This window comes from Diplotaxodon limnothrissa, linkage group LG2, assembly GCF_057381915.1.
Source record: "Diplotaxodon limnothrissa isolate DT_005_m linkage group LG2, D_limnothrissa_male_GT1.1, whole genome shotgun sequence".
NCBI lineage: Eukaryota > Metazoa > Chordata > Actinopteri > Cichliformes > Cichlidae > Diplotaxodon > Diplotaxodon limnothrissa.
Window position 1 is genome coordinate 29,423,046 of NC_140597.1, and position 27,533 is coordinate 29,450,578.

The window sequence follows — 27,533 nt, forward strand, 5'->3', positions numbered from 1 at the left end:
TTAGAGCTACAGTGAGCATACTGATCTCCTTTTCTGTCATGTGAGGGCTTTGCTGCTTACATTTGAAATTATATCCTGATGTTTTGAGGCTTGTGCGCCCTCCACACTGAAGCGCACGCCACTATAGATAAGGAATAGCATCATACGGTGTAGTTTACTGTATAAGGCAGGTTGTTTGCAGTTGCACATGTGCAGATAGGGCGATGTTTGACTTGTATAACAGAACGACTTGGAGTTAATTCCCTAAAATGTACTTGGGGATGACTCTCCTCCTGTGTGTGCTATAGATCCTATTTCTTATTCATCTCACTCATCCTCCCATTAAAGCCAATTTCCCTGCCTCCTGTCTTCACTTTATTTCCTGTTCGTGCAGAGCTCCCAGGTTAGATTCTATCTTTTGAAAGGGATTGAATTTCATGCAACTTCAGCATGAATAATGTAAGACAATATGTCTCTCAGCTGAGCGTGAAGTAATCTGTATGAGCTGTAACATTAAATTCTCAGCTGTGGGCTTTGGAAGCTCGTGCATTGTAATCTGTGGTGTGGGCTGATTGGACAAAAGATTTTTTTGAAGCAGGTCAGCTCGCACTGCATGCACAAAATATCTCTTTTAAATTATTTAAGACTCGTTTGTAAATCTGAATACACACGTATGCTCGGTGATGAATGTCCCCGTTCACTCGTTAAACGCTGCTCTTTTACTGTGCAAATTTACTGACAGGCATTGAATTTATGCACTCTTGTGCAGCCTTTAGAGGGGAAAATAATATAGGACTGATCCTCTCTGCAGAATTATTGTCCCCATGCACAAACAACCTGCCTCACACGATTTCCTCTTCTCCCGCCCACTTTTCATCCACTTGTATTTCCACATAAAAAGGCAGAAGTGTGAACCGGCTTTTTTTTTTTTTTTTTTTTTTTTTTTTTTAGGGCCAATATGTGTTTTGCAGCTTTTTGCATAAGCAGTGCAGCAACTGTCTTTTAGTTTTTTGGTAACTATCTTTTTCTTGCTTCATAATAAATTTCAACATGAATATTTTGATTGATGACGCCCATTAATAACAGCTTAACTATTAACCTACCTAATAAAAACTAACACGCACAGTTCCCTTTTGTAGCCCCTAGAGGGCGGTAAACAAATTAAACCAGGAAATTGCATCTCTAGATATGAGTTATTCGTTTATTTAACTACTAAGCCCAAGCATTCTAGAATATTTATAACAATCTGACGTTAGGTGTAACTTATATTGGATCAGGTTCAATCATTTGGACAAATAAAACATGGGTTCAATTTAAAAAAACAAAAAAGTGAACAGATATTGCAGGAGTACACTAATAAACACAGTGTTTCATCATACCTGAGTTTACACACCAGTAAACACTCTTTAAATCTTTAAAACTGAGAGGAAATGTTCTTGCAACCACGAATACCACCCTCCACCAAAAACCACCCACCCACACAAACACACGCAAAACATAATTAACTGTACAAGAAAGCAGAACTTTGCTGTAACTGTGGCACTAATTCTGATTCAGTAATTAAAACAAGCAAACAAACAAAAAAACCAAACTGTCGTTCTGCACCCATTTTCTTATATTTGATCGACTCAGTTTTATAGTTTTTTTTTTTTTTTCTGGAAGTTTAAATCGGAACTTCAGCTGCAGTTCCCCGGTGCGGCCAGCAGCGGGCAGGGCTGCATGTAGTAAAGCAGGTCAGCCATGGAACCGCCTCTTCCAGTTCTCCATTTTGTATGTTTTTCTTAGAGGTTAGCGCCTACTTTCCTAAGGGATAGCTGGCAATCAGTGTAGTTACCAATCTCACCTTTTGCATGCAAATCTACAGCTAGATTGATTTGGGCGGCTGAAAAAACGCCGAGGCTGGGTGTGTTGTATCATTTGATGTCGGAATGTAGAGACGATACGCCGCGACAGGAGTAATGTTAGCAGACTCAATCAGGGTGTATCAACCAAAACAATGTTGACAGGCGACCTGTGGACAGATATCTGCAACCACTCATTTCAAGGGTAAATACGATACATTATTCACATTTAGTTGGTTCAGTTAATGCTAAAGCAGCCGTTGTAAGGACTGCGTTAGCTTGAAGGCTAATATTAGTGTCAACGACTTTAGCCTATTGCTACCTAGCATGTCAACAGTTAGCAAGAAGCTACCGCTGGGAAATCTTAAACTTGTCTTAACTTTACCAGTCTCTGCATACAGTGTGTAGTCTAATTCGCGAGGTGTGTGTTTGCTTTAATTGCAGTGGATAAGAGGTCGAGATGTGTGCATTCATGTCAATATTGTGCTAATAGCTAGCGTAGTTAGCGGTTGCAGTTCGTTGAGTATCAGGCGCGATCAGGCAACTTTCCTCTGGTCTTGTACATAACTGGAGTTACCTGCTCTGTGCATGTGTTATTATCCAACTCCGTAGCATTTCTGCACATTTATCTGTGTTTGCACTCTGTATCTTATCGCTGTCTGTCTCCTCTCCCCTCTAAAGATGGATAAAGGTGGAGTGAAGAAGATAGCATACAGAAGAGATGACCATTTAAGCAAACTGGTCTATACTGAAAGCCCCGAGGAGGGAGGTCTGTTGAGAGTAGCTCCTCACAGTGCCATGTCTGTCACCTCTCCCGCCTCTGTCGTTCTTCCATCCAGCTCTTTGATGCAGCCAGGACAGGTGCCCAACGGCCTCAACAACAACACCCTTCCTGAGGAGCTCACCTCTGCCTCTGTCACTGCCACCGTAGGCTCGTTGATCGACAGTCCACAGCCCCGGGGATTGACCAAAGATCAGAGACCCCAGCACCAGCAGTTACTTCAGACGCAGACGACTTTTGGTCATCAAACCTTATCAGAAAATTTGTCCCAGTTGGATGCCAGTATGGCAGACATCACCCAGTCCTCCATGGATTCGCTAATTGGGGGATCAGATCCCAACTTCTTCCCTTTGAAAACGGAGGATTTCTCCTTGGATAAAGGAGAGCAGGACCCAATTGACCTTGATAATGCCTTTGAGCCCATTGGGAAAGATATGGACGTGAACCAAAAGTTGTTCAGTGACAACACTCTGGATCTGCTGCAGGACTTTGACCTCTCTGGGTCCCCTTCAGATTTTTATGTAGGGGATGATGCTTTTTTGTCTTCTCTTGCAGATGATTCTTTGCTTGGAGTGACATCCGAGAGGGACATAAAACCTGCTGTAGTTGACAGCAGTAACACGACTGGGGCAGTGCCTGTTGCCCTTAATGGCAACAGTGTGACCAGTCCAGATCTATCCAGCCCTACCATATCCACAACTACTTCACTATCCCCTACAACCACTTTGTCTGCAATGGTGAAAAAAGAAAAAGATGCAGACTTCATCCAGCTCTGCACCCCAGGTGTGGTTAAACAGGAGAAGACCTCTGGAGGACAGAGTTATTGCCAAATTAGCGGCACGGCTTCTGGAGACATGGCTGGGACTAACGCCATCTCAGTCTGTGGGGTCAGCACTTCAGGAGGACAGACCTACCACTTTGGTGTGAACACACTGAGCAGTGATACTCCGCTGCAGAATGAGCAGAAGCCAGTTTCCAGCCTGTTTCTCCCAGTAACGACCATCGGTGGGATCTGGAACCGAGGCCAGGGTATTGGTAACAACTCATTAGTCCAGAGGGCTGGTGAGGGGTTCTCAAGTTCCCCCTCCTACCCCACCAGCTTTACCAGGTAACAACTGTCGACATCAGCTGTGTCCTATCACCCTTCATTTCAGTATGCCTGAATAACCACTATCTTTTATGTTTTAAGCCAAAAATGCCTTGTTTTTATCATATATATCATCTAGAGAAATTTAGTATTTAGTGCTGAAATACCACTGCAGCAGTGTTAGACTGCATTTTAGCAGCAGGTCTGTGGTCTTCAGAAGTCAGCCTGGTCATGAGCTGACTTGCCCACAAATACTCAAGATCCTTTGCTGAAATTCTTGTTTTTTTTAATTGGGTGTTTTTTTTTTTTTGGGGGGTTTTTTTCTCGGTTAGTTGACTCAGAGTGTTAGTGGGGGTTTGCATCTCAGATTTGATCTTACTTGCAGAAGCCTTGCACCCCCTTGGTGGATATTCATAGCTTGTTTATGAGACTTTTTTTTCTTTCTTTCTTTCTTTCTTTCTTTTTCTTTTCTTTTCTTTTCTTTTTTTTTTTTGGTAAATGCTGCTTGTGATTAAGAAAGTTGTGTTTGAAATTCGGTTGCTGTTTTTATTTTCATGTGATTTGACTGTTAGTTTCAGTTGTACTCGTCTTGTTTATGTCTCAACTTTGGTAGACTTTGTTATCTGCTTTCAGATCGGACTTTGGCAACTCTGGTAAACCAGTCTTACAAAATGGTTATCAGATATTGGTGTCAGCCCAGACTGTTTCACTTTGACTTCACACAAGCAGCTACTCACGTCTACCTTTATCAAATAAAATGCTGGGTAATTAAAGCATTTAGTAAACTTTTATTTGTTAAACACATTACATTGACACTATTGATCCCTGGGAGGAAAATCAGCTTCAAAAAGTAAGGGTCAGCAAAGTAAAACGCTTACTTTTCAATACCAAGAACAGAAGTAAATGCGTTACAGGTGAAAATAATGCAGTTGTATAGAATTGGATCAGCAATCAAGAAAATATGTGAATTGCTATAGAAAGAGTCGCTGTATTGAGTTTTGACCTGCATCTTTTTCAGTCTGTAATCTTTATTTCTTCCCTGTATTTTAGTTAGTTTCTATTATTTGTGGGTTTTCAGCTAAAAAAAATTTCTAAATTAAAGTTTTGCTGTTGACTGATGTTTAGGTGGATGGTGTACATCAAAGTAGCACCACTGCTGCAGTTTTATTATAGTTCCTGATCAGTACAACTTCCTGCTTTTTTTTTTTTTTTTTGCAACGATAAGAGACGGTCTATTTTTATACCCACAGTGAGACATTTGAGGAAGTTCTTTCTTTATTTCTGCAATTTATTTTAAGCCTTTTTTTATTTATCTCTAAATACATAAAAAATCATATTACAACCATATTACAATATGGTGTTTGTATTTAAATAAAAATACAGATATGAGAAATAACAATATGATATGTAACATTTACAATGGGTTTTGTTTCTCTGTTTCCTTATTCTGTAGAATTGGTGACTCATACAATTAGACGTTTTTTGTTTGACTTGTTTTGGTTCAGCATGGTTTAACCTCTAAGATAGTTAACCTACTAATCCTGCTTTGTGAGGCAGACTGATGGTCGCCACAGGATGTGGCTGCACCAGAAGCAGTAAGTGCTGAGATCTAAAGGAAGGATGTGCTGTTAAAGGCTCGGGGAATTCCACTTATATTCGAATCAGACAGGCCATCCTTTTGTTTTCCTTGACAAGAGTGTCAGTATGAGTCTCTATAGCTTGTTTCACTTCCACTCTGTGATCAACTGTTTTCTGATTTGTTGTTTTTATGTCCTAATCCCACTATCTCTTTTGTTTTCTATTATAAGAGTAAGGTTACCCAGTCAGGGAGTTCAATGAGTCATTTTTAGTAGCTCTTCCAGCTGTTTTGTGCTAAAATAAACCTGAGGACAGATAAGTAGGATCATGGTCTAAACAGATTATTTGAGCCCGTAATATAATAATCAAATTATTTCTGTGTAAGGAGAAGTGAGGGGGGTAGGAAAGACACCTTCTGTTCCTGTGATTTATTTCCAGTGAGCTTGCATTCTGGCTAATAGGAATCACAGTGTTTGCAGTGCACATGGCCCTACAAAGCATATTTTGTTTTGTAGTTACTTTGCTGCCCTGCAGATATTTTATGATTTCAGCTCCGAGGCTGACATGCAAACAGAGGTGTGTCAGAGAGTCTAACTGTCTGCTTTATTTGCATCTCTTTTACATTCACGCCTGTTTGATTCAGTATCTGATATGGGAGTGATCAGCTTAAAACTTGGTGCACCCTGTCAGCACAGCCACCGATGTGGTTGTGTTTGTATTGTGCAAATGATGCATGGTGCCATCTCCACAGCTGTCACACTGCTTGGTGAGCAGGAACAGATGAGTTCAGACATGAGATACACCTCAGCTTCATTTCACTTGAGCCTCTAATCGTCCTGTCTTTGTGAACAGTAAAGGTGTGTTTAGGCATGGGATTATGCCTGTCCGTGTGGTGTGAGGCGAAATGATTTTGTGTGCACCTCTGGCTGTTTCATGACTATCTTATTAGTGTCTGAGTCTGTGTGTATGAGTAATTTTTGTGTGGTGTTTGTTTGACTCTGGTTGTGTTACATTTACTGGCTTGAAATGAACTGAGCACTGGGCTGTGTTTTGATTGTGTGGTCACCCGGCAGTTTGCATTAGGTAGAAAACTTCTCACGCTGCAATGCCACTGCTGCTTCCTTCTAAAATTGTGGCTCAGAGGGCATTGCGTGACACTGAGTGACCGACCTGAAATGGCACATTTTATAAATAGCACACACAGTAGATTTTTGCTGGGTTTCTCTGTGCAGGACTCCTAACATGAGTCCATTGTCCATTAGTTTCAAACGTCCGCTGTGAATTCCGTGCATCACGTTGTATTATAGTATGATGAACTGACTCGTAGATAACCTGTTTGCAGTTAATCAAGAATGCGAATGTGTCACTTTAAGAAATGTGGAGCTTTGTTTATTTTGGGAAATACACACCCTCATCATGTCATGCCTAGTTTTGACCACCAGACGTGATGGATCGATGGAACTGGTATAAATATATTCCTTCAATAGATAATAATCCACCTTATTTTTTCTGAGTGCTTCTTCAGCCTTTTATGAAACCATAAAAATATAGATGTAGGGGAAAGGAAACCTTATGCCTTGTTAACATGCAAGTTCCAAAGATAACTAAAGACACTGGCATGATTGTGAGATTGTTCTGTGCAAATTCTGGGCATAGGTTTGCAGACAGTTTTCTACTTGTTGCAGCTGTCTATACTTTTACCACGGGGCAGTGTCACAGACAGCTGGTCTGTGGGATAGTTGTCTTCATGTTCATGTGGTTATTGGTAGTTTAGCTTAGCTCTCATCTCAGAAAATCAGAGTCAAGTCAGAAAAGAGCATTTGTTTTGCTCGATAGCGTATGGTAGAGCACTCATTAGCAGTACTTGGTGTACAGCAAATTTCTGTTTAGTTTTGGTTTTTTGCACTTCAGAACATCACCGTTGCTCATTTACAAATAAAGTCTGGTTGGTATTCAGTGTATGGCTTATTTTGTAAGCCACAAATGCACAACAGCGCTAGTACACATTACAAGCTCTATAGTTTTACTGCTTTTCTACTACTTTACTATTGCTTTCATTTTTGCCAACGTTGATACTAAAGTTGGGGTTGGTGGAACCGCTCCAACTTTACAAGTAGGAAGTCCGATTTGAGGGGGTGTTCCAGCTGAAAAGTACGACAGGGAACTCAGGATTTCAGACTTCCCTTCAGATGGAACACAGCTTTATTATACAAAGAACAGGATTGTAGTAAAGTAAAAGAGAATGTTAAAAAAGATGAAAACTGTCCACTGCAGTCACTACCTCTGCTTTTCATTAGGGGTGGGGGAAAAAATCGATACTGTGTAGTATCGTGATATTTTGTTTGCTAATAATGTATCGATACAGGGACAGCAGAAATCAATATTTTGTTACAAAAAAGTTTTTGTGGAATGGAACATGCTCTGACTTCAGAGCATGTTGATCAGCTCCTTTTTCTGAGCAAGAATCCTGACATTCCTTCACTGTCCAAATGTGTTTAACTTTTTTTTTGGCAGCAATAAACATGACAGTTTACTTATTTTAATTTAAGACATGTTTTATTTTAATTAAGTTTAAAACTTTTTTTATTTAATGTAAAATTATATTTTGTTTTAATTTACTTTCAAATTCTTCAGTTGCTGAATGGGCTGCATAGTTATCATAAATTTCATAGTTCAGAATAGCTATAATTGTACCAGATGGTTGCATTCAGTTAAGTTGGACTAGACTGTAATACAAACCGTTCAGTTTGTCAACAGTAAAACTGACTGAAATGAGAGAAAGACTGAGTGTGAGACTTTGATATTAGATAAAATGAATATTGATAAAGTTTACCTTGACGTACAGAATCTGAATATCGCAAAATATTTTAAAAAATTGCAATAATATCATATCGTGGGATGTATGGTGATTCCCACCTCTACTTTTCATGGTGTTTTTTTTCTCAATTTGTTTGGCACTTCTCCCTGTATCAGTTGAACTTTCCTCACATGTTCAGAAGAACTTCTTAACCAAGCAGGATTTATCCTTTGTGGAGGGTCATCCCCATTGGGCTGTGTGCTGCTTTTTTTTTTTTTTTTTTTTTTTTTTTTTAATCGGACTACACAGAAGCACATCTGTGTAGAGTTGCATAACCAGTCCGTCACTCTGGATAGCCAAATACCATAAATACCACTTAAGCTGTTACTTATAGTCTTCTGGTCATTTTCCAAAGTTGTGCCGCAGTGGTTTCTGGAGATTTACTTTTTGCGGGGTGTATCTCAGCGAGTTTTGAGGTTATTCTAGAGCTTAAAGAACATTCAGACACAAGATCTTTTTAACACGGGTACTTAAAGACATTTGGGATTGTCATTGTTAATCCATCTTTGGTTTTAGAGTAGGCAGTCATCAATTTGAGTAATGGTATCTTCTGTGCTGACACACATGGCAATGGAAGAGAGAAAATGGTGAAAAAGGCTCTCAGACTGCACTGAAGCTAAACAACGGCACATAATTTAAACTACCTTAAAAATAATAATGTAAATATTTTGTGTTTAATTAGTTTTCCCCTTTGGCTTATTGGGATCTCAGGGGTTTTCATTGGGTTGGTGTGCTGCTCCCACTAAGGCAAATACACTGGACTAAAGATAATTAATATTTTTGTTAACCAAAACAACAGACGCATCATTAAAATATTGATTTGTACTTTGTGCTTTGACATTATCTTGTCTTGTTGTAGGATAAAGATGAGCTCTAGTTTTTGTAGCATAATCATATTGTCTATCATTTTGTTGTTGTTGGTGCATGCTGCAGATTAGTATTTGTAGATTTGTGCATTTATTCAAGGAACTTTGTTTGCAGGCGTAATGAAACTGATTCATTGAATAGAGCCGTTGTCACTTAGAGTTGTCTTGTGTAGCTTCAGCATCTGCTTTTCACTTTATGTGTGCATTTGGATGATTTATGAGTTAGGTTTTCACACATATAAAAGGCCTTAAATTCAAGTTTCCGCTCAAGCAATTCCTTTAGCTCAGTTTTTCTGTTTATTAAGTAGATTCTCTGGAAAGTTAAAGCAAATATTTTCGTAATGGATCCCTCGTTTAAGTTATTTTTTTGGCCAAAAAAGCCACACTTTACTTTTCTGGAGCAGCCATGGGGATTGGCTGCATTTTTCTGCATGATACTCTAGTGGAGTCTGAGATTTTCTTTCAAACAAGTGATTTGAGAACACATTTGGTGCATTAACTAATTAAAAAGAAATCATTTGTTACAGAGTAACAAATGTGTTGTTATAGTAACAACAAATGTCTTGTTACTGCAACCCAAACATTTGTTACAAAGTCACAAATGTTTGGGTTGCATTTGTTACAAAGTCACAAATGTTTGGGTTGCAGGGTTAACCACCTGACTTGATGACGCTGCACAGGCAGCGTTTAGTGAATCTGACCTTCTGACTCTGAGCTCGTGTGCAGTCAAGATGGGGGCGAATGAAGCAGTGCCTGGACGAGACGGTGATCTCACTAACGTGGTAACTCTCCAGAGAATTTCACATGTGGGAATACTGAGTCTACTGTGGAAACTGACTATGACTCACAGCTGAATGAAACTCGGGAGAGTAAATCTCTTGAAAATATTTTGATTCAACACAGGTGCTGCTTTGAAGGAGCTTCTTCTCTTCCACAGAAAATGCCTTTGTTTAATGTTTTATCATGCATTAAAAAGAAACAAACAGCTAAAGCTTCTATGTGAACATTTTAGGCAGTGCTCTTCCGATCAAAATGTTGGTATGATTCCTGCCCTCAGGGCTGTGTATTATGATAGCTACAGTGTTTATAAGACACTGCAGAGACCTGTTCAGCTAGTGAGATCCTTATCAAACCGTTGCAGCAGTGGTGGGCCTCAATCTGAAGTTAGAAAGTGTGTTTAAGTTGTATTGGTGAACTAAAACTGGTGTCATGAGTGCCAGCTGTGGTTTAAAAGCTGGTTTGATACTTGAGTTATTTGTGGTCAGTCATTAATTTATATATAACTGTGTGTATTTAAATAAAACCTGCTTGTAAGCCTATACTAACCTCTGTGCCTTAACTCTGTGTTTAGAAAGTAATCTTTGGTCAGAGTCCCAGTTCACTGCACAGTCTTGCCGCGGCACACCCCTCTACTCGCTCAGCCGTCCTCTACCTCTCGCTCCCTCTTTCTCCCTCTGTCCCCTGCTTTTACTTCCTGCAGTCAAGGGCAGAGACCATGACCGTCAGCAGAAGCTTTCAACTGCTGTGTATCGCTTCTTCTTGTGTGTGTGTGTGTGTGCGTGACATTTCTTTCTGTTGACTATGTGTATTATTCATGAATGTGTAGGTGCGCGCATGTATGTGGGTGTGTCATGAGCACCGAGGCAGGAAGGCAGACCGCAGAGCACAGCCGTGAAGCTCTCACTCCTCTGACCTACTTTCTCTCCCGCCTCCCCACATCTGGCGCCGAGTGAATGCACCAGATCAAATGCCAGCCATTCCAGTCTCTTTCACGTTATTACTGCATTCCCCTGTAACCACAGTGCTGCTTTTTCTATATTTACTCTTTGTTGAGTTTTGATGCTGAATAGGCTTACAGAAACTCCCCATATTGAGGATAAGAGGATACAGCTAGGTTAACTCTGTGCATTATGTGCTTTTTTTTGTTGTTGTTGTTGTTTTTTTTCCTTTCAGTGAAGTTGTTGAGTCAGCAAGTCAAACTTTTGGGAATGGGATCCTCCCACATCCAGTAATACCCAGTTAAAGGTATTACAGTATCCAATTCATTCAGCCAGGAAGTTACCTCCCACCTACACGTACGAACAGCTTCTATTATGGAAACTTGTATGGAAACTCGGATCCTAGGGGGTTGTTCTTCCTATGCTTAGCAGCGAGTTGAGTCTAATTTCCTCTTCTGGTGCTCGAAGCCAAGCAGTAGTTGCTGCTTTGGGCTACAAACTGCCACTGTTATTGAAACCGATTTAGCACGAAGAGGAAGACAGTGGCCCTTTGTGGACAGTGACACAGAGGGACAATCCAGAGTGCCTGTATGATGAAACAAAGCAACAGCCATGAGAAAACTTGATGTAGATGTAAAAACCGAAATAGTATGCTTTTTCACGTGTTCACTGTACCTTGACAGCGTGCCTCATTGAGTAAAGGCGTAGCACCAGTATGTATAAAGACATACTGTTATTATTAGACACCATACATCATAGATATTTTTGAAACGTCTAGCCCAGAAAGAAAAAAAAAATCCTGTCACTCACTCATAAAACCTCTTTAATTGTTCTGCATATGAGAACGATTCAGAGTGCACAAACCAGTTCTCCTCTATATTTCAGTGGTGTACTTCCTCATACACTTCAAATCAAATCAAAATTTATTTATATAGCACATTTTTAAGACCGAAGTACACCAAAGTGCTTTCCATTAAAATCGCAGTACAAATAAAATCACAATAAAATATAAAGTACTTCTACCGGCTCTGCTCCAAACGTCTGATGAAGATGAGATGTTTGTGGGATGATGTTAATCCATATTTGTAGCTGCAATTGCCAGTAAAATAAAGCAACCATCACAAGTGAGGCTGACAAATCCAGTAAAATGATTGGTCATAATCTTTTCAGTGCGATGACTCATTTGCAGTGGTTGGTTATAAAGTAGGTCAAGTAGTTTGATTGAGAAAAATATGTGTAAGAAAAGCTTCAAATGATTTATCATCTGCAAAAGAAGAATAACTGATAATCTGAATGGGCAGACAGTGGAGTATAGAGAGTAGGGGGCTGCCAAGTTCCTTGTGATGCACGCAGCTTAAAGGGGATTATGAATTGTTAAGCAGGGCATTGGGACACCTGCGTTAGCACAAGTGTGTTGCCTGCTTAACGCCCAGGCTCATTGATTGCGCTCCTAAGCAGCTAACTTTCTCAGCGCTGCTCGTGTTGAAGGCGAGCCCCCACTCAGGGTGTCTCTGCCTTTGTTCTGCATCTGAGCTCTGACCGAGAGTACACTCAGAGGGAATGCAAGAACTTCCTGTTGATTGTGAGCACGCACTTCAGCAGATGGTTTCAGAAAGAGGAAATTTGGTCTCCCCACATTGCCTTGCAGCTTTGAGTGGTTTGCATCTGACAATCCACAAAGACAGATTTGCAGCTCATATTATGGTGAAGTTCAGTTTCATCAGCTGATTTCACAATGAGATTTTGAGTGTCATAGACAGCCACAACTTCTCTTCGGGGTTACATTGTTGTCGTTCTTGCAAGCATTTACCAGCAGCAGTAATTGGATTTAAGCCAGTAGTCCAAAGCCTTCTAGTAAAGCTGCTCTGCTGACACCATCTCAGTGGACCAGTCAAGGACAAACCCTCTGACATCATCATCATCAGTCTAGACTCATTAGCAGCCACCGCCCATCGTGCAGGCCACTACACTCTCATTTGGGGGCTTCGTGGTCTTATTTTATTTTTACCCATCATGCAGTACGATCCAGAGGCCTTATAAGTGATCCAAAATGCTGTGGCACAAACCTCAAACATAGACCCGAATCATGAAACATTATCTTCAGTGACAAGTACAACAGCGAACTGTGCAGCAGATGGTATTTCCCCCACACAGCCATGACCTCTCAGATCTATAGGCCTCAGTAAAGCTGTAGTTCAGCCTGTGTGGAGAACTGGTGATGTTTTAAAGGGAGAGAGCAGAAAATATTGATTTGATTTTTAGCTTAATATGGGAAAAAACTGTATATAGCATTGTTGTTCAAAGCATCCTGGCTTTATATTTGGTTCTTTATATTTTTCTACAGTATAGTGTGTTGGTATAGCCACACTGAAGCATTGTGTTAAACTCTAAAGCTTGGAACAGGCTGCAAATATAATAGCGACGTATTATCACCTAATAACTTTGTTACAGGACACATTTTGGCAAACCGTAGCTTCTTAACACATCCAGCAGGGGTGAAACGATAGCATTGTTATTTGGAGGCATTCTTCTGAATATTTGCATACATATTTATACATCTGTTAAGAGTTTCTGCTTATTGTTTTTGTTTTTTCTTTGTGCTTAGGTTAGAGCTTTTGTTGAAAGCAGCCACAAGCTGTTATTACTGAAAAGTGCTAAAGGTTAAACTTTTAAACAATGCACTGGAAAAGGCAGAGTGAGTAAAACATTTTGGAAATTGTTGAGGATTAACAATCATTTTCACATTTGATTCAGTGGTAATGTGAAAATATTGTTTACTTAACTAGGGTCACCTTAACTTTGGTAGGCTATGAGTTGTGCTCTGGGTATAAAGTGTAAAAAGATGCGTGGTCATTACAGGATGAATTTTGGGGTTTACAATGCGCACTTGAATGCATCATGAAGTCACATTTTCTTTTTATTACATGGTTGGCAAATTGATCTTGTTGTTAAAGTAGAGATGGTGCAACCGTCCCTCTCAGGTGATGTTAGTGTATAAATATAAACCAAAGTTCAGTGAAGTTAAAACCAGTCAAGGTCAAGGACATACCCCGACCTTGGCTTGTTTGTGTTAGTTTGGAAGAACTGCAGAGAGGGCAAAGTGAGCAGCACTAGAAAATAACATAACTTTCTGTTGGCTCACTTTGGGATCCCAAATGAATGCAAAGGTTATTCCACGTCAGTCATCAAGTCCCTCAAATCCAACCATTTAGGATTGAATTGAGAAAAATTCCAGTGGAGCAATCCACCTTAATAGGATTTCTGCAAAATTTCAGGTCCCACTGTTATTAGTTTTGTTTCTCAAAATACAAGACAAATCGAAACTAAAAGATTATTTGCAAAGTTTGTTTTGGAAGCAGAGCAGTGTAGTTTTTGCATCCTGACAGTACATCAAGAAGTTATGGTTGAGAAGACATGATGTGTCCTGGATGTTGTTACAGGACTTTATTGCAAAGAGAGAACTTGCTAATGCCACCTCCAGATCCCGTCTTAAAAATTAACTACAGTTTTATCGTTTTCATATGAATTAAGACAGTTTGTAGCAGCCAGACGTTGCTAATCAGATGTACTTGTCAAGTGTGACAATCCCTATAAAAGCAGACCTTCAGGCAGTTTGCTGATAAGGAACATTCAGGTGTGCATTAACACAGTGCAACCATATTCCCAAGAGTGGAAATCCCTGCAAATTCAGCACATGGTCAGACAGTGCAATGCTCAAAGAAACTGCAAAAAACCCAAGAGCTACCATTTTCTTTAGCCATCTAGAGCCATTTGACATATTAAAAGTGGAAGTTCATGACAGTAAAATTATAACAAGACTGAACATGCATGGCTTGTTTGGAAGGGTTTCAGGAGAAAACTCCTCTTGACAAATGACATGGCTGCACAGCTTAGGTTCACAAAGATGCATCTAGCAAAACATAAGACTTCTGGAGCAGTGTCCTTTGGACCGATCAGACCAAAGTGGAGATGTTTGGTAATATGCAATGTCAAATATGGAAATAGCCCGACACATCATATCAGCACTAACACCTCATTCCTGCTGTCAAGAGTTACTTTAATTAAAATGTTGAAACATTTTGGATCCTCAGTATTTTGGACCCTTGATCTGGAAAGCAGTGAATATCAGCTGCTACATAAATGTGACTATTTTAAATATTTGTATTGGCAGATTAAAAGGGAACATCATCAAAACAATACAAATGTATTGCTGATACGTAAATGGTAATCATGTTATCCAAAATATAAAAAACTTTATGCAACCATTTTAGTGTCCAAAATGTGTATGAATAAAAATCAAAGAAGAATACGCTAATAACATGAGAGGGATTATGTGATAATGTACAAACAGGTGAAAAATGCAACGCTTTTTGCAAAGTGGAGCTCCTTTCAGTAATAAACAAACAAGGTCCAGTGCAAACCGTAAAAGGTCAATTCCTAGTCATTTGACAGCAGTTTGGCGTTTAAGGCAGTATTTGAAGAATAACAGGATAATAGTGCCATCTCTATTACCCTTCAACCAAGGTGATGCCTTTGATTTAAAGCATAACTGAGCAGAACTAGTTTTTCTTGTGAATACTTGAAAAGACGGAGGGATGAGGGAGGCTCTGCTCTCTGTCATCACACATACTGAGCTATAATACGGGCATGTAGTTTTAATATTTCTTTTAAAGTGCAGCCCACATCAGCCTTAAATCAGTTAAAAAATAAATATCTCTAGGCTTAGTAGTCACTTCTTTGGTGTAACTTTGATGGATAATGAGAGTGGGAACATACTGCAAAACCATTACCCCACTGTTTGGTTTGTTGAATGTGGATTTGCTGGTAATTTCTTGTTTCCCTTTTCAACTGTTGCAAATGAATGATTGATTGTTTCTTATTTATACAAGTAATGCACCTACTTAAGCTGGGATGCATTGTTTTTTTTTTTAAGCTGGGACGATAAATCTGGTTTTCAGGGCTTAAAAAACAGTTGTTATTGCACCATGCCCATTTATCATAATGTTCTTTCTGCGTAGTCTACCTCAAACATTTTGAAATCCTGCTCGTGTTACTCTTAAAAACATTTGTTTTTAAGTTCAAAATAATCATAAATGCCGGTTTCCTGGCTTACTCGTGAATTTAGTGGCTGTGTTCACTCTCTTTAAGCTGCGTTCACCGCTCACAGCTGACCAGAAGGGAGTTGTTTACGTAACACTCCACTTTTCGGCATTCGGCTCTCCTAATTAAAACGAGATTTGGAAGTAAACACTGGTTTGAGTTTGAGGTGTAAGAAAACAGTGCGGTGAAAGACGGAGAAAATGAAAGCTCGGAAACAATCACACAGTTGTACAGATTATAGAAAACTGACATGTATTGGCCACAGTGTGTTGTCAGGGGAGCTTAGCTTTCACAGATCTCGTGCTTCTTTGGTTTTCTTGCCTTTCTTTTGTAACAAGATTTATGAATGCTTCTGGACTTGATGCTTTGATGTTTTACTCAGGTTTTCCGGTCCTGCGCTGTCCATTGAAAGTGCATGAATGCCTGCTTTCATCTTAATACCCTCATGTTGTATAACAAAAAGTGAACTTGAGTCCTCTGCCAATAACCTCAATAAGTGTTTTGTTGTGTGCAGTGATGGTGTTCAGGAGAAGCTGTTGTCAAATACAATAGTTTTCATTGCAGCAGCAGATGTGTAAACATATGGACAGAAACGGTTATTGCACGTCTCAGGCTGCATATCCTCTCAGTGTGGGCGTTGTCATTGCTGTGGCCATTGGGTTAGAAAAGTTCATGAATGCAGCAAAGTCCTCTAGTGGCGGTTTTGAGCAAGTGCATTCTTAACCAGTATTGACCGGGTCTGGAAATGTTTGCGGTTCAATCACAGGAAGAAGGGCTGTTTGATGAAAACCACCGGATTTAGGATGTGACCGCAGATGTTGAGATAATTTAGGTTTTAAGGGCTGGGACTTTAAAGTTTTCTTCACTCAAGATGCTGAGATCAAACCAGAGTTTACAAAAATAGTCACTAGAGTGTGTGTATATATATATGTAAATTGTTTTTTATTTGCTTCAAAGCTTCAGCACAGAGTTATAAATATGAACTACAGCTCAATTCTGGATAGGACAAGGCTGCATAAATAGCACTGTGTAAACACGCAGTTTGTGAATTTTACATGAATTTGATTGTGTTTTGCAGCTGTTTGATTTGAATCAGTTTAAACACTTTTGGCATGCAGTAAAATTACATTAGCGAGATGTCACTGTGTGTGAGAAATTGTGTTTTATTAAAAAATAAATAAATAAATAAAAATGCTGCTTCTTCCAATTCTATCTCCAGGCAGGAAGGGAGCACCGCTACATCCTCCACACAAGGAAAGAGCGGGACTCATAAAATCTGCCTGGTGTGCTCTGATGAGGCTTCGGGCTGCCACTATGGCGTTCTCACCTGCGGCAGCTGCAAAGTCTTCTTCAAGAGAGCAGTAGAAGGTGCAACACCCTAAAATATCATCATTTGTGTATTTATTGCCTCCTGTTACACAGTAATTACTAGTGTTTGCCTCTCATGTTAGCTCAAATACAGGGGTTATAATGTTAAAGTTGATGCCTTAATGTTTTAAAAGACCATGAAACACCTCATTAGATTTAGCCTGCAGTGTTTGCCTTAACATTTAAGGTAAATAACACATGGATCTTCTCTTCTGTGTGCTGCAGGGCAACATAATTACCTGTGTGCAGGGAGGAATGACTGCATAATAGACAAAATCAGGAGGAAGAACTGCCCAGCCTGCCGATTCCGAAAGTGTCTGATGGCAGGCATGAATCTGGAAGGTATGCAGCACCCGCATGGATATTTCAGATGCTTTGAGTTGTTTTATTTGCAACTGTTCACCCCTGTTATGTCTCCCGAAGCTCGCAAATTAAAGAAGAATCGGTTAAAGGGCGTCCAGCAGAGCAACCCACCAGAGGTTACACCTTCACCGCCAGTTGAGACCCGCTCCCTCGTACCCAAGTGCATGCCTCAGCTCGTTCCAACAATGTTATCCCTGCTGAAGGCGATAGAGCCAGACACCATCTACGCTGGCTACGACAGCACCCTGCCCGACAACTCCACCCGCCTCATGACCACCCTCAACAGGCTTGGAGGCCGACAGGTCATCTCTGCCGTCAAGTGGGCCAAGGCCCTGCCAGGTTAGTGGTGCTTGGTGTGATTAAGCTTATGGTGGGGAATTTGTAAAGTATAAATAGTAAAGACAGGTGATAAGTTGAAGGGTCTTAGCAAGGTGTCGTCACCAACACCTTGAGGCGCCTTGAGGCGACTGTTGTGATTTGGCGCTATATAAATAAAACTGAATTGAAGCAGGACAGCTTCAAGTCTCTGTAATGCTACTCGGGGGATAGATCATCGTTTCTCCCAAAGATATTCCATTTTTGGGTGTTTCGATGATGGTGGTAAAGAGTCTGGCATGTTTGACATGTTGCTACAAAACCTCCCACTGGTGTTCAACTGGTGTTAATTACGGTGAAAAGACAAACACTTAGAAGAACATTTTATTGATTTGTGCCCACTAAGGGAACAAATGGAACCAAACCACAACAGCAAAAATGCCCCCAACAGCTAAACAGAACCAGCAAATCCCAGAACTGTTGCAGTCAAGCATTTAGGTTTGTTCTGTAGGGCTGGCCTCTTTGCTCGACGGTCTGATTGTCACCCTGTGGGATCCCACAGAGGAGGTTAAGGGTTAGGGTAGAGGTTAGGATAGTGCGATCCACCCTCCATTAAAGTACAGCGAGTGGCCCACATACACCAAATCAGTATGCAACAAATGAGAGAGAAACACGCACATCTATGAGTTTGTTTCTCACTTCAGCATGAAGAGATGTCTACACATCAACATTTCATTTTAGCCTAATTAGTTGAAATAAGTAGATTTATGCTGAACATCATATTAATGGTATTTTAATGCATGAAAGGGAAAATGAGCTAAAATGGCCTTGATTGGCGAGCTATCATCAGTCACTTTGACCATCTGCACAACCCTACTGTGCCCTTCTCTTGGCGTGCACCACACGTACACTCGCCCACCTTCAGAGAATATAGTGACAGATGACTCATCTGACCTTATCACTTTTTCCACATCTCTGCGAACTGTTGTCTTTGCGGTTTGTTTGTACTGCCAAACTCTCAAATGTAGATTCTTCTTTGTAACGAGGACTTCATGTTCTGTAACTCCATGTAGTTTATTTCAGTGTAGTTTCCAAAATACCTGTTTTTAATGACAGTTCCACTATGTCCTTTATTAACATTTTAAGCTATGTTATGAGGAGAAGCTTCTTTGTTGTTTTACATGCTAATGCAGAAATATCATGTTTGTGGTATTAACCACAGCTTCACTGGTTGCTATTGTCTTTCTGAAGCAAATGTCACTCTGGGTGTTTTCCGTGTTAAGCATAGTCTTGTGTGTTCGCCAACAGTGATGCCTCTTTAAAGTCTGTGCAAACAGTTGTTTAGCATTTTACTTGTAAACCACAGACCACCTCTGGAAAATGAATGTAATTATTTTATATCGTGACTGCTTTGAAAACCAGTTGAGGTATTTCCACGTCCTTCCCCTCAGGTTTCAGGAACCTGCACCTGGATGACCAGATGACTCTGCTGCAGTACTCCTGGCTCTTCCTCATGACTTTTAGTTTGGGCTGGAGGTCTTACCAGCAGTGCAACGGCAACATGCTCTGCTTTGCGCCAGACCTCGTCATCAATGAGTAAGTATTGCTAAGCATTCTAAATCGTCTGATACCTAAAGGACGACTAGACCGGTGTATATTTAAAATAAGTGAAATAATGTGTCACTGCTGTCGGGATTGTTAAAGTAAAAACATAGATGACCAGGTGACTCAAGCACAAACATCTGCTTGTTGAAGTGTATCAGAGCAGCTCTCTGCTGTGTGTCCCATCTACCAACATTCAAACTGTGTCTGCCTGCTCTTACTAGTAATCTGTGTCTGATCCTTCTTATAGAATCTGAGAGCAGTGAGCCGTTGTCAGAGCTATCGTGCTTAGGGCTATAATAGGCCTTTTGCTTTTCATTTTTCTCCCCCTAATCAGAAGCTTAAAATTAGCATGATCATAATTAATATCTGACGAGGGTGTGTTTTCTGTTGTTAGTCAGCTCCAAACAAACCTCATTTGCTGCCTGTCTTTTGTCATAATTTGCCAAAAATAATCTCTTTCAAACATTTGTTTGTTGTCCCGCCATGGGGAACGCTGTCTTAGTATTGTCTTCATACCCTCTTTTTTAATCTACCCAAACAGTACTGGAGACAAAATCATGCTGCTTCCCTATAAATGAGGATAGCTCAGTATCAGATGTCATTTAAGTTTCTTTTCCTATTTTACCCAGAAGGCCTCTCTCAGCTGACTGTTTAACTGTACCAGTTACACAGACCTAGAGATCTGGTAACCAACGGTAGTAAAGGGGGGAAAAAAGAAGCATATTCCTAAACCAGTGGGGAATTGGTCACTGGAAGTTGCTGGCAGTGAAGGAGATATACAGCACTGCACTAAAAACCACGATTTGATTGCCACGGTCACCTGTAGTTTGTATGAAAGATGCAGATTTGTCCGTAAACAGAGCTCCAATATATACAAATGGCTCAATATAAATATCCAAGTATATTACACAAGCCCCTACTACTTAGCTAATAGTTGGCTTTTGTTTGCACACAAGTTGGAATCTACCATGCTGGCGACAGCTTTCAGCCAGAACAATCACAAGGAGGTTTTTGGTGCAGCAACCTCTTTGCAACAAATTTCACCTAGCTACCAACTGTGAACAAGCACTCACCAACTATACTCGGGTGATACAATTTTTTCCTTTTCAACTTGAAGCCTTAACTGTCCAGCTGAATACCTTCATCATCAGATGCCATCATGGCTCCTCTCTGACAGTCACCGTCTAGTCCTCGCCATACAGCCAGGTGTGGGATCATGTTAACTTAGACATCCAAGCCTGTTAGGGTTAATGCTTGTTTTTATGCTCACCATGGCCCCTGTAACACGGCGGTTATGCTGCTAGCACGTTGGTGTGTTGTGAGACTTTCTGGGACTGTAAAGTCTTTGATTCTGGTTTAAACTTCTTCCCTTCCTATACTGGCGTTGATGTGGCGTTATCTTCTGAGTGTGGGCACTTATGATTCGGGAGAGTGCTGTGGTAGCTTCCTTCACCTTGACAGCAGACATAAATAGAAGCGACTGCATGACGACGTTGCAGTGGCGTGCGAAGCATCAAATGTGGGGGGAATACTGGTGCCTTAAGCCTTGCACATGAGGATCAGTTGTTTGCTTCATGGGCTAACCCCATGTTGGCAAGCCTGTTACTAAACAGTGGCTCTCTCACCGGATTATGTAAGTTAACTAGCAAAGGACTGCAGCTACCTGTGTGTCATTGTGCTCATTCCTTTAGGGGAATGACACCTCCTGGGCTCTGTTTATACAAGATGAAATTGTATTGAAGTCAATCATTGCCGGGATTTATAAGTTAAGTGTCACTGTACTCCACTGTGAGCTGTCTTACCTTGAAAGAAGAGAGAGTAGCAGAGATAAAGAGAGGCTCATCTTGAATGATGAGTGATATTGAACTACCCTCATTTTATAGGTAATGCTGTTAGAGCATTCACCATAAACATCAATCATGTTATCAGAGAACCGAGGTTAAAGGACCAGTAACCTCAAGTTTGTTTGTCAGCGACATGTCGCAAACGTTGCCCAGGTGTATTTCACAAAGCTTGGTGTAGAGGCAGCACATGTGTTCGAGAAGACACTGCACAGGAGGATCACTTATCAACTGGAAGTTAGGACACTAGCCTCAGCAGAGATTACCCCTTTAAAATACCTTCCTTAGAATAATATCTAATAGAAGCAGATAGTTTATTCTATATCCTATTTTTGAGGTTTTCATGTTTTGGTGTAACTCACAATATAAATGGATCACTGTAATGATCTGTACTAAATGGAAAAATGGATTTTCACCCTTCTACATCATGACCATGGACATAAAATGTACAGAAATATTACAGGTAGCACAACAGGAGAAATATTCTGAAATGTCTCTGTCTGAACCCACCAGGGAGAGGCTGAAGCTGCCCTACATGACCGACCAGTTTGAGCAGATGCTGAAGATTTGCAGCGAGTTTGTTCGGCTGCAGGTTTCCCACGATGAGTACCTGTGCATGAAGGTCCTGCTGCTGCTCAGCACAGGTCAGACTTCCACCTGAGAGCAGCTGAACCTATGTTACAAAAGTCATTATCTCAATCCAATACTATAGACAATGTTGATGGATGCACAAGGCACATCTCAGCACTTTCTCAGTTAAACTAATACGTAGTTTTAATTGAGTACAGAAGTTTACAAAACTGCATTGTGGTGTGTGTGATCATTTAGTGCTGCAGAATTAAAGGTGCCAGACTACATTTAATACTTAAACACATTTATATAGTCTTTAGAGCTAGATCTCTGCCTTGTAGACTATTTGGATAGTCATTAGGTGCTGTTTGTGTCCTTCACAGCATGGATGTTTTAAGTAGTTAATGGTGTTTAAAATGCCCTTCCGTGATTGCGGTTTAAACCTGGAAGTGTGATGGCTGTAGCGTGAGACACGGGCAGTAAAAGTGAGGCACACTCCCCTGATTTTATTTCCAAGATGGTGACATTGAGTGTCCTCCTCTCCCACAGTGCCAAAGGACGGCCTGAAGAGCCAAGCAGTGTTTGATGAGATTCGCATGTCGTATATCAAGGAGCTAGGAAAAGCCATTGTGAAGCGTGAGGAGAACTCCAGCCAGAACTGGCAGCGATTCTATCAGCTCACCAAGTTGCTGGATTCCATGCATGAGGTACAAAGACTGAGCACATGATCCCAAAACCTATCCGTGCCAGCAAGTCGTTATTGACCATCTGCAGTCCCTAAATCCTTAAACAATGGTCTGTTATCTGTGACTAATCAGATTAATCATTTTAAAGTGCAGAGAGATTTGAGGGAGACTTGTTTCAGTGATACAAAACAGAGAAGTACAGATTTGATAGTACTTCCTAAAGTGCAGCAAAATTGATCAGAAACTATCTGTGGAGGGTTTGCTCAGTTGCTTAATGTCGACAATTAAGAGAGTGTGATATATCAAAGACACTCACTGAGGTTCATAATAAACTAGAAGCACCTTTTTGTGGGGAACAAACTGGAACTAACCCCCAGTGCAGATGGACCGCCACTTACAGAAAAGATAGGAGAAAATAAACTTTAGACAGTATTAACGAACAGTGTCTGGCTTTTGACTCTCAGCTGGAAACTGTGCATAAAAAGCCAGCAGCCCGAGCCGATCACATCGCCCGTCACTTATCAGTGATCACCTGCTCTGGCACCTCTGCTAACACGATGCCAGAAGTTAACGAAAGACTCAGAAACCAAATATCCAATCTAGGAGGAACTCAACCTACTTTATCAGATTGCTGAATGTGAACCAGAAGCAGCTGTGTGAAAGGGATATGGCTTTAGAAGCAAGGAGTAAGCTAGTGGAGGGCTAACATACCGGCACAAAAATTGTCTGAGAATGCAATCAGGACCTTAAAAAAAAAAGACTACAAAAAGGCTCATTTAATACTCGAAGTGAAACTGGTGAACCCACCATCAAAGCTACACATTGCTGGTGCAGTTTTTGTAGGTTTGCATGTAGCATCATCAGCCAGTGTAGGGTACTGTGCACAAGTCTTGATCCATCCCTCATTTCTTTATGTTTTGCTTAAAAGAAGATGGACTTTTTTGTAATTTCTAAATTGGTCTTGAGCAGTAACACTACAGGCTTTTCAAAGGTTTTTTTTTTTGTTTTTTGGACATTGGCTGCTTTTTCATTCACTTTCACTCCTCGTACAACTTTCAGAGGAAAGTTAAGAATGTCACTTAACACAGACAAGTGAAACGCGGAATGAATCGGTGTTGTCTACAAATAACACATTTTAAATTATGGGGGTTTTAAGCAGTTTGTTACTAGCAGCCTGCTCCAAAAACACATAATTTGTTCCCATTTCTTTACTTAAAAGATGTCAAACATAACACAGAACAGTATTAATTGTAAAATAATATTTTATTAATAATAGTAACATAGTATTTTTGTACCAACAAGGTGATTCCCAAAGAGCTGTTAGCTGAAATGTTTGCCTTAATATTTTAAGGTGGATAAGTATGTACAGTCAATCAGTGGTATCTGACACTCATGTCCTTAAGAAATAGGCCACCTGTAAAACACGCTGGGCACTTATAGCTAGTGTTGTTGATGGGATAATAAAAAGCAGAAAAGTATGGTGATCACACTACTATCTAGAAAGCATCAGATTGGCACCAGTTTTCAGTCTAATCTAAAAACACACTGCCAGTGTAGTAAAAGCATAAAAGATGGTGTTCCATTGTGGTTTTCTATTAGGCATGGATTGTCCTCCCCACAAAGTGGATAAGGGAGGGATCATCTTGACAGAGAACAGAACAAACTACTTAAGAAAATGACAAGAAAGAGTTCAGGCTGTATTTCTGTGTATGTTAATTGAATTACATGAGAGCAGCAGCTGTACTGTAACTTTGACTTAAATGTTTTCAAGCCAGTTTTTGTTGCTCGCTGGAAATATTTGTATATTTGATGGACTGTTTAAAATGCCACTCATAGTTTTAAACCATTATTCAGGAAACACTTGCATGTGTTTTATGTTAATCACGTTCTGATGTTTCCTCCTCTTGCGTTCTCTCCAGATGGTCGGTGGTCTGCTGAGTTTCTGCTTCTACACCTTTGTGAATAAATCCCTGAGCGTGGAGTTCCCAGAGATGCTGGCAGAGATCATCAGCAACCAGTTGCCAAAATTCAAGGCTGGGAGCGTCAAACCTCTGCTCTTCCACCAGAGATGACTCACCCCCGTAACAGACACAATGCCTTAAAAAAAAAAAAAAAAAGAAAAAAAGTCCCACCACATAATCTCACCTCACCACCCTTACCCCAACCCCAGAAGACTTGAGGATCCCAGGCGCGGATGATGTATTTTGGGAGCACGTATGCAACTCTTGTGTAGTGGCTCACGGGTCTGATGGGAGAGGGCGGAGATGTTTGTGTAGAAACGGCAAGCACAAGAGGTTTGGTTTTGTTGAACAGTGTAGGATGTAGTGTGTAACAATGATTAGGACTTGTTTGTAAGATAAAAGATAATCACAGAAGAACTAGACTAACATCAACGTCATCTCAGGTTTCTTACCTTCAAATTCAGAACGTTATCTAAAATAGATTGAACAAATATCTATGTACAGGTTCTGATAGTATTTTCTACATTTTCAAATTATGACAGTTTCTACAATTACCCAGGTTGATGTTACCCAAGAGGGTAGCGAAGCTTAACATGCTCGTCGGTAGGCTTTTAGACTGTATGTTCCACTTTTAGTTTTTATAGGAGGTTGTAACAAAATGTTTTATCAGTCACATGGGGGGAGAGTGTGTTTTATAGTCATTTAAAAAGCGTATTTAGTGGCTTTTCTTTTTTTTTGGTTTTGCTAATTAACTTTGGAAAATACAAAACAAATCTATGGGACTGTTAAGAGACATCCATCGTTCTAAGGATTATTTCTTTCACAAGCTGACCTCTTCCAGGTTTACACACGTCTTTTATTATAAAAGGGAAAAAAAAACATGTGCCTTTTTTGCTTCAATGATCACTTAGCCATTTTTCTTCCGACCGTACTCTTTATCCCGTCATGGTCTACCTTCATCGTATGTTGATTGTACTTTTTATACTTCTTTCGAGTTTTCCTTTTTGATTTTCCAGTGGCTGTATGTTATCTTTAGAAGTGGCAGCTCAGTCCATCGCTCACGTGTAGAAATGATCCTTATTGTTAAACAACGCTCAGAGCCTGCTTCCTCCTGCACACACACACATACACGGGAGTCTTTAGGTGCGATTTGAGCACTTTGTACTCTGCTTAAGGCTTTAAAAGGCTGTGAAGAAAGACTGTTTAAATTGTCTTTCCTGTTTGACTTTAGATGGAAAGTAGAGCTGCTTTTTTTTTTTTTAGGAAGTAGCCCATTTTGTGCTCGTTTTAGTCCGCGCTCCTTCACCGGTAGTCTAACAGTTGGATGGATATCTGCGTCTACCAATCACAAGAGAGAGGGCTTATTCTTATTGTGTTTGCAAGTTTATGTCATTTTTGATTAATCAGGAAATTTCTGTGGTTTTTAATGTGGCTCAAAGTGGAAGGAGAAACACCTGTCTTTCACTTTTTAAGCTCTTTTTACAAAGTGTGTTTGGTAAAGATGAGCTCTCTCAATAAGCTTCTGCTTTGGATTTTTTATTTTTTTTATTTTTTAAATTTTAATTAAAAGCTCATGTATTATTGTATTCATTAAAGGAATAGCTGGACATTTTGTGGGAATGCAGCTATCCCGCTGTCATATCTGTACAGTGAATGTGAAGCTGGAGTTTAAAGCTGGTTTGGTATTTCTGGCTTTTTTATTAGTTTTTTGTATAAACTAAAGAAACACAATCTAACTGGTATTAATGAGGTGTTAAAGGTCCTGGCAGTCTTATTGTTTTTAAATGAAACCATGCCAGATGTTCCCCTCTCTACACTCTTTCTGTGCCGGCAGCTTCATATTCATTGCAGGGATATGAGACATTTTACAGAATACTGGTCAAAATGTCAGAGTATTCCTTTGAGAACGAACAGTCTGTATGATAGACGGCTTGTGTATCGAGCAGTTCGGCTCAGGCATCGTCCCCTCCCTAGACAACGTGTCCAGCATCTGCTTGTGTTCTTCGTATGTTTGTTTGTTTGCCATTGTGGACGAGTCCCGGCATTTTAAAAAAAAAAACCAGTCACCTCATAGAGTCCTGTCACAGTCCGAGTGTAGCGTTGCTGCTTTGGGGAAGCAGGCAAAATGGATCCTTTTTATTCTCTGGGAACTGTTTCAGTGCCAAACTCCTGTTTTGTCTGTTTTCAGTGATGCTGAAAGTCGGTCAGTATTGTATGAGAAGCGGAAATGAGCCCAAACTTTGAAGCTTATAAATTTGTCTTAAATAGAGGGGGGGAAGTCCTGAGTTATCTGCACTTCAGGACACTGGATTGTTGTAAGAGATAACTGAGTTTTATATGTAACACAGATGTATAAACACACGTGTGTGTTTGTGGGGTCTAAGTGGGAATTTTCACCAGTCAGCCGGCCGTGTTTCCTAACCCCTTTTTTTATGTTTTACATGAATGTGACCCTTAAAAGAGGAATTCATTTATTTCACTTGAGTATTTAAATATGGAAAAATGTAAAATTGTCCAGTGGCTGATCTATCCCCCACGACAAGTCTAAAAGAACTTTCTCCCCCATTCTCAGGTTATTTAAACTGTCTGATTCACACAGCATTTAGCTGTCTGTGCTCCGTTTTGACACTAAAAACCAAAAACAAGTTTGGATTCCCCAGATGTCTCTTTTGGTGTTTTTTTTTTTTTTATGTTTATTCCTTTCTCCCCCACCCCCACAAACAAAGATAAAAAATTAAATATATGAGAATAATTTAATGACTCTGCTGCCACCAGCATCACTCTCACTGAGGCTCAGACAACAGATGCTTATCATTTTTCTGAGAGGTTTGTTTCAGATATTTGGAAATCATCTTGGGTTACTTTCACATTCAGTGTAGCCAAGTCTCTACTGCTGCTGCTCCTTCATTTAAACAGGTATATATACACACAGAGATATAGATAGAGAGAGAGAGAGAGAGAGATAGATAGATAGATAGATAGATAGATAGATATATATATATATATATATATATATA

The 27,533-nt window shown here is 40.2% G+C and overlaps 1 protein-coding gene across 1 annotated transcript; it reads left to right on the plus strand.

Moving 5' to 3' along the window:
* Positions 1–1,731: 1,731 nt before the first annotated feature.
* nr3c1 (nuclear receptor subfamily 3, group C, member 1 (glucocorticoid receptor)) lies at positions 1,732–27,451 on the plus strand. The gene is made up of 9 exons (XM_085361939.1): positions 1,732–2,025; positions 2,502–3,709; positions 17,027–17,175; positions 17,401–17,517; positions 17,599–17,877; positions 19,305–19,449; positions 21,813–21,943; positions 22,419–22,576; positions 24,475–27,451. Exons 2-9 carry the CDS (start codon positions 2,502–2,504, stop codon positions 24,625–24,627), a joined length of 2,340 nt encoding a protein of 779 aa, XP_085218065.1. The 5' UTR covers positions 1,732–2,025; the 3' UTR covers positions 24,628–27,451.
* Positions 27,452–27,533: the final 82 nt, after the last annotated feature.

What these genes read in the sequence shown, in the direction of transcription:
- nr3c1 (XM_085361939.1), top strand. Translation starts at nt 2,502, where the DNA reads ATGGATAAAGGTGGAGTGAAGAAGATAGCATACAGAAGAGATGACCAT. An exon ending in GGCAGGCATGAATCTGGAAG is followed by an intron (nt 17,518 to 17,598) that starts GTATGCAGCACC and finishes TGTCTCCCGAAG; the next exon opens with CTCGCAAATTAAAGAAGAAT. An exon ending in TGCTGGATTCCATGCATGAG is followed by an intron (nt 22,577 to 24,474) that starts GTACAAAGACTG and finishes CGTTCTCTCCAG; the next exon opens with ATGGTCGGTGGTCTGCTGAG.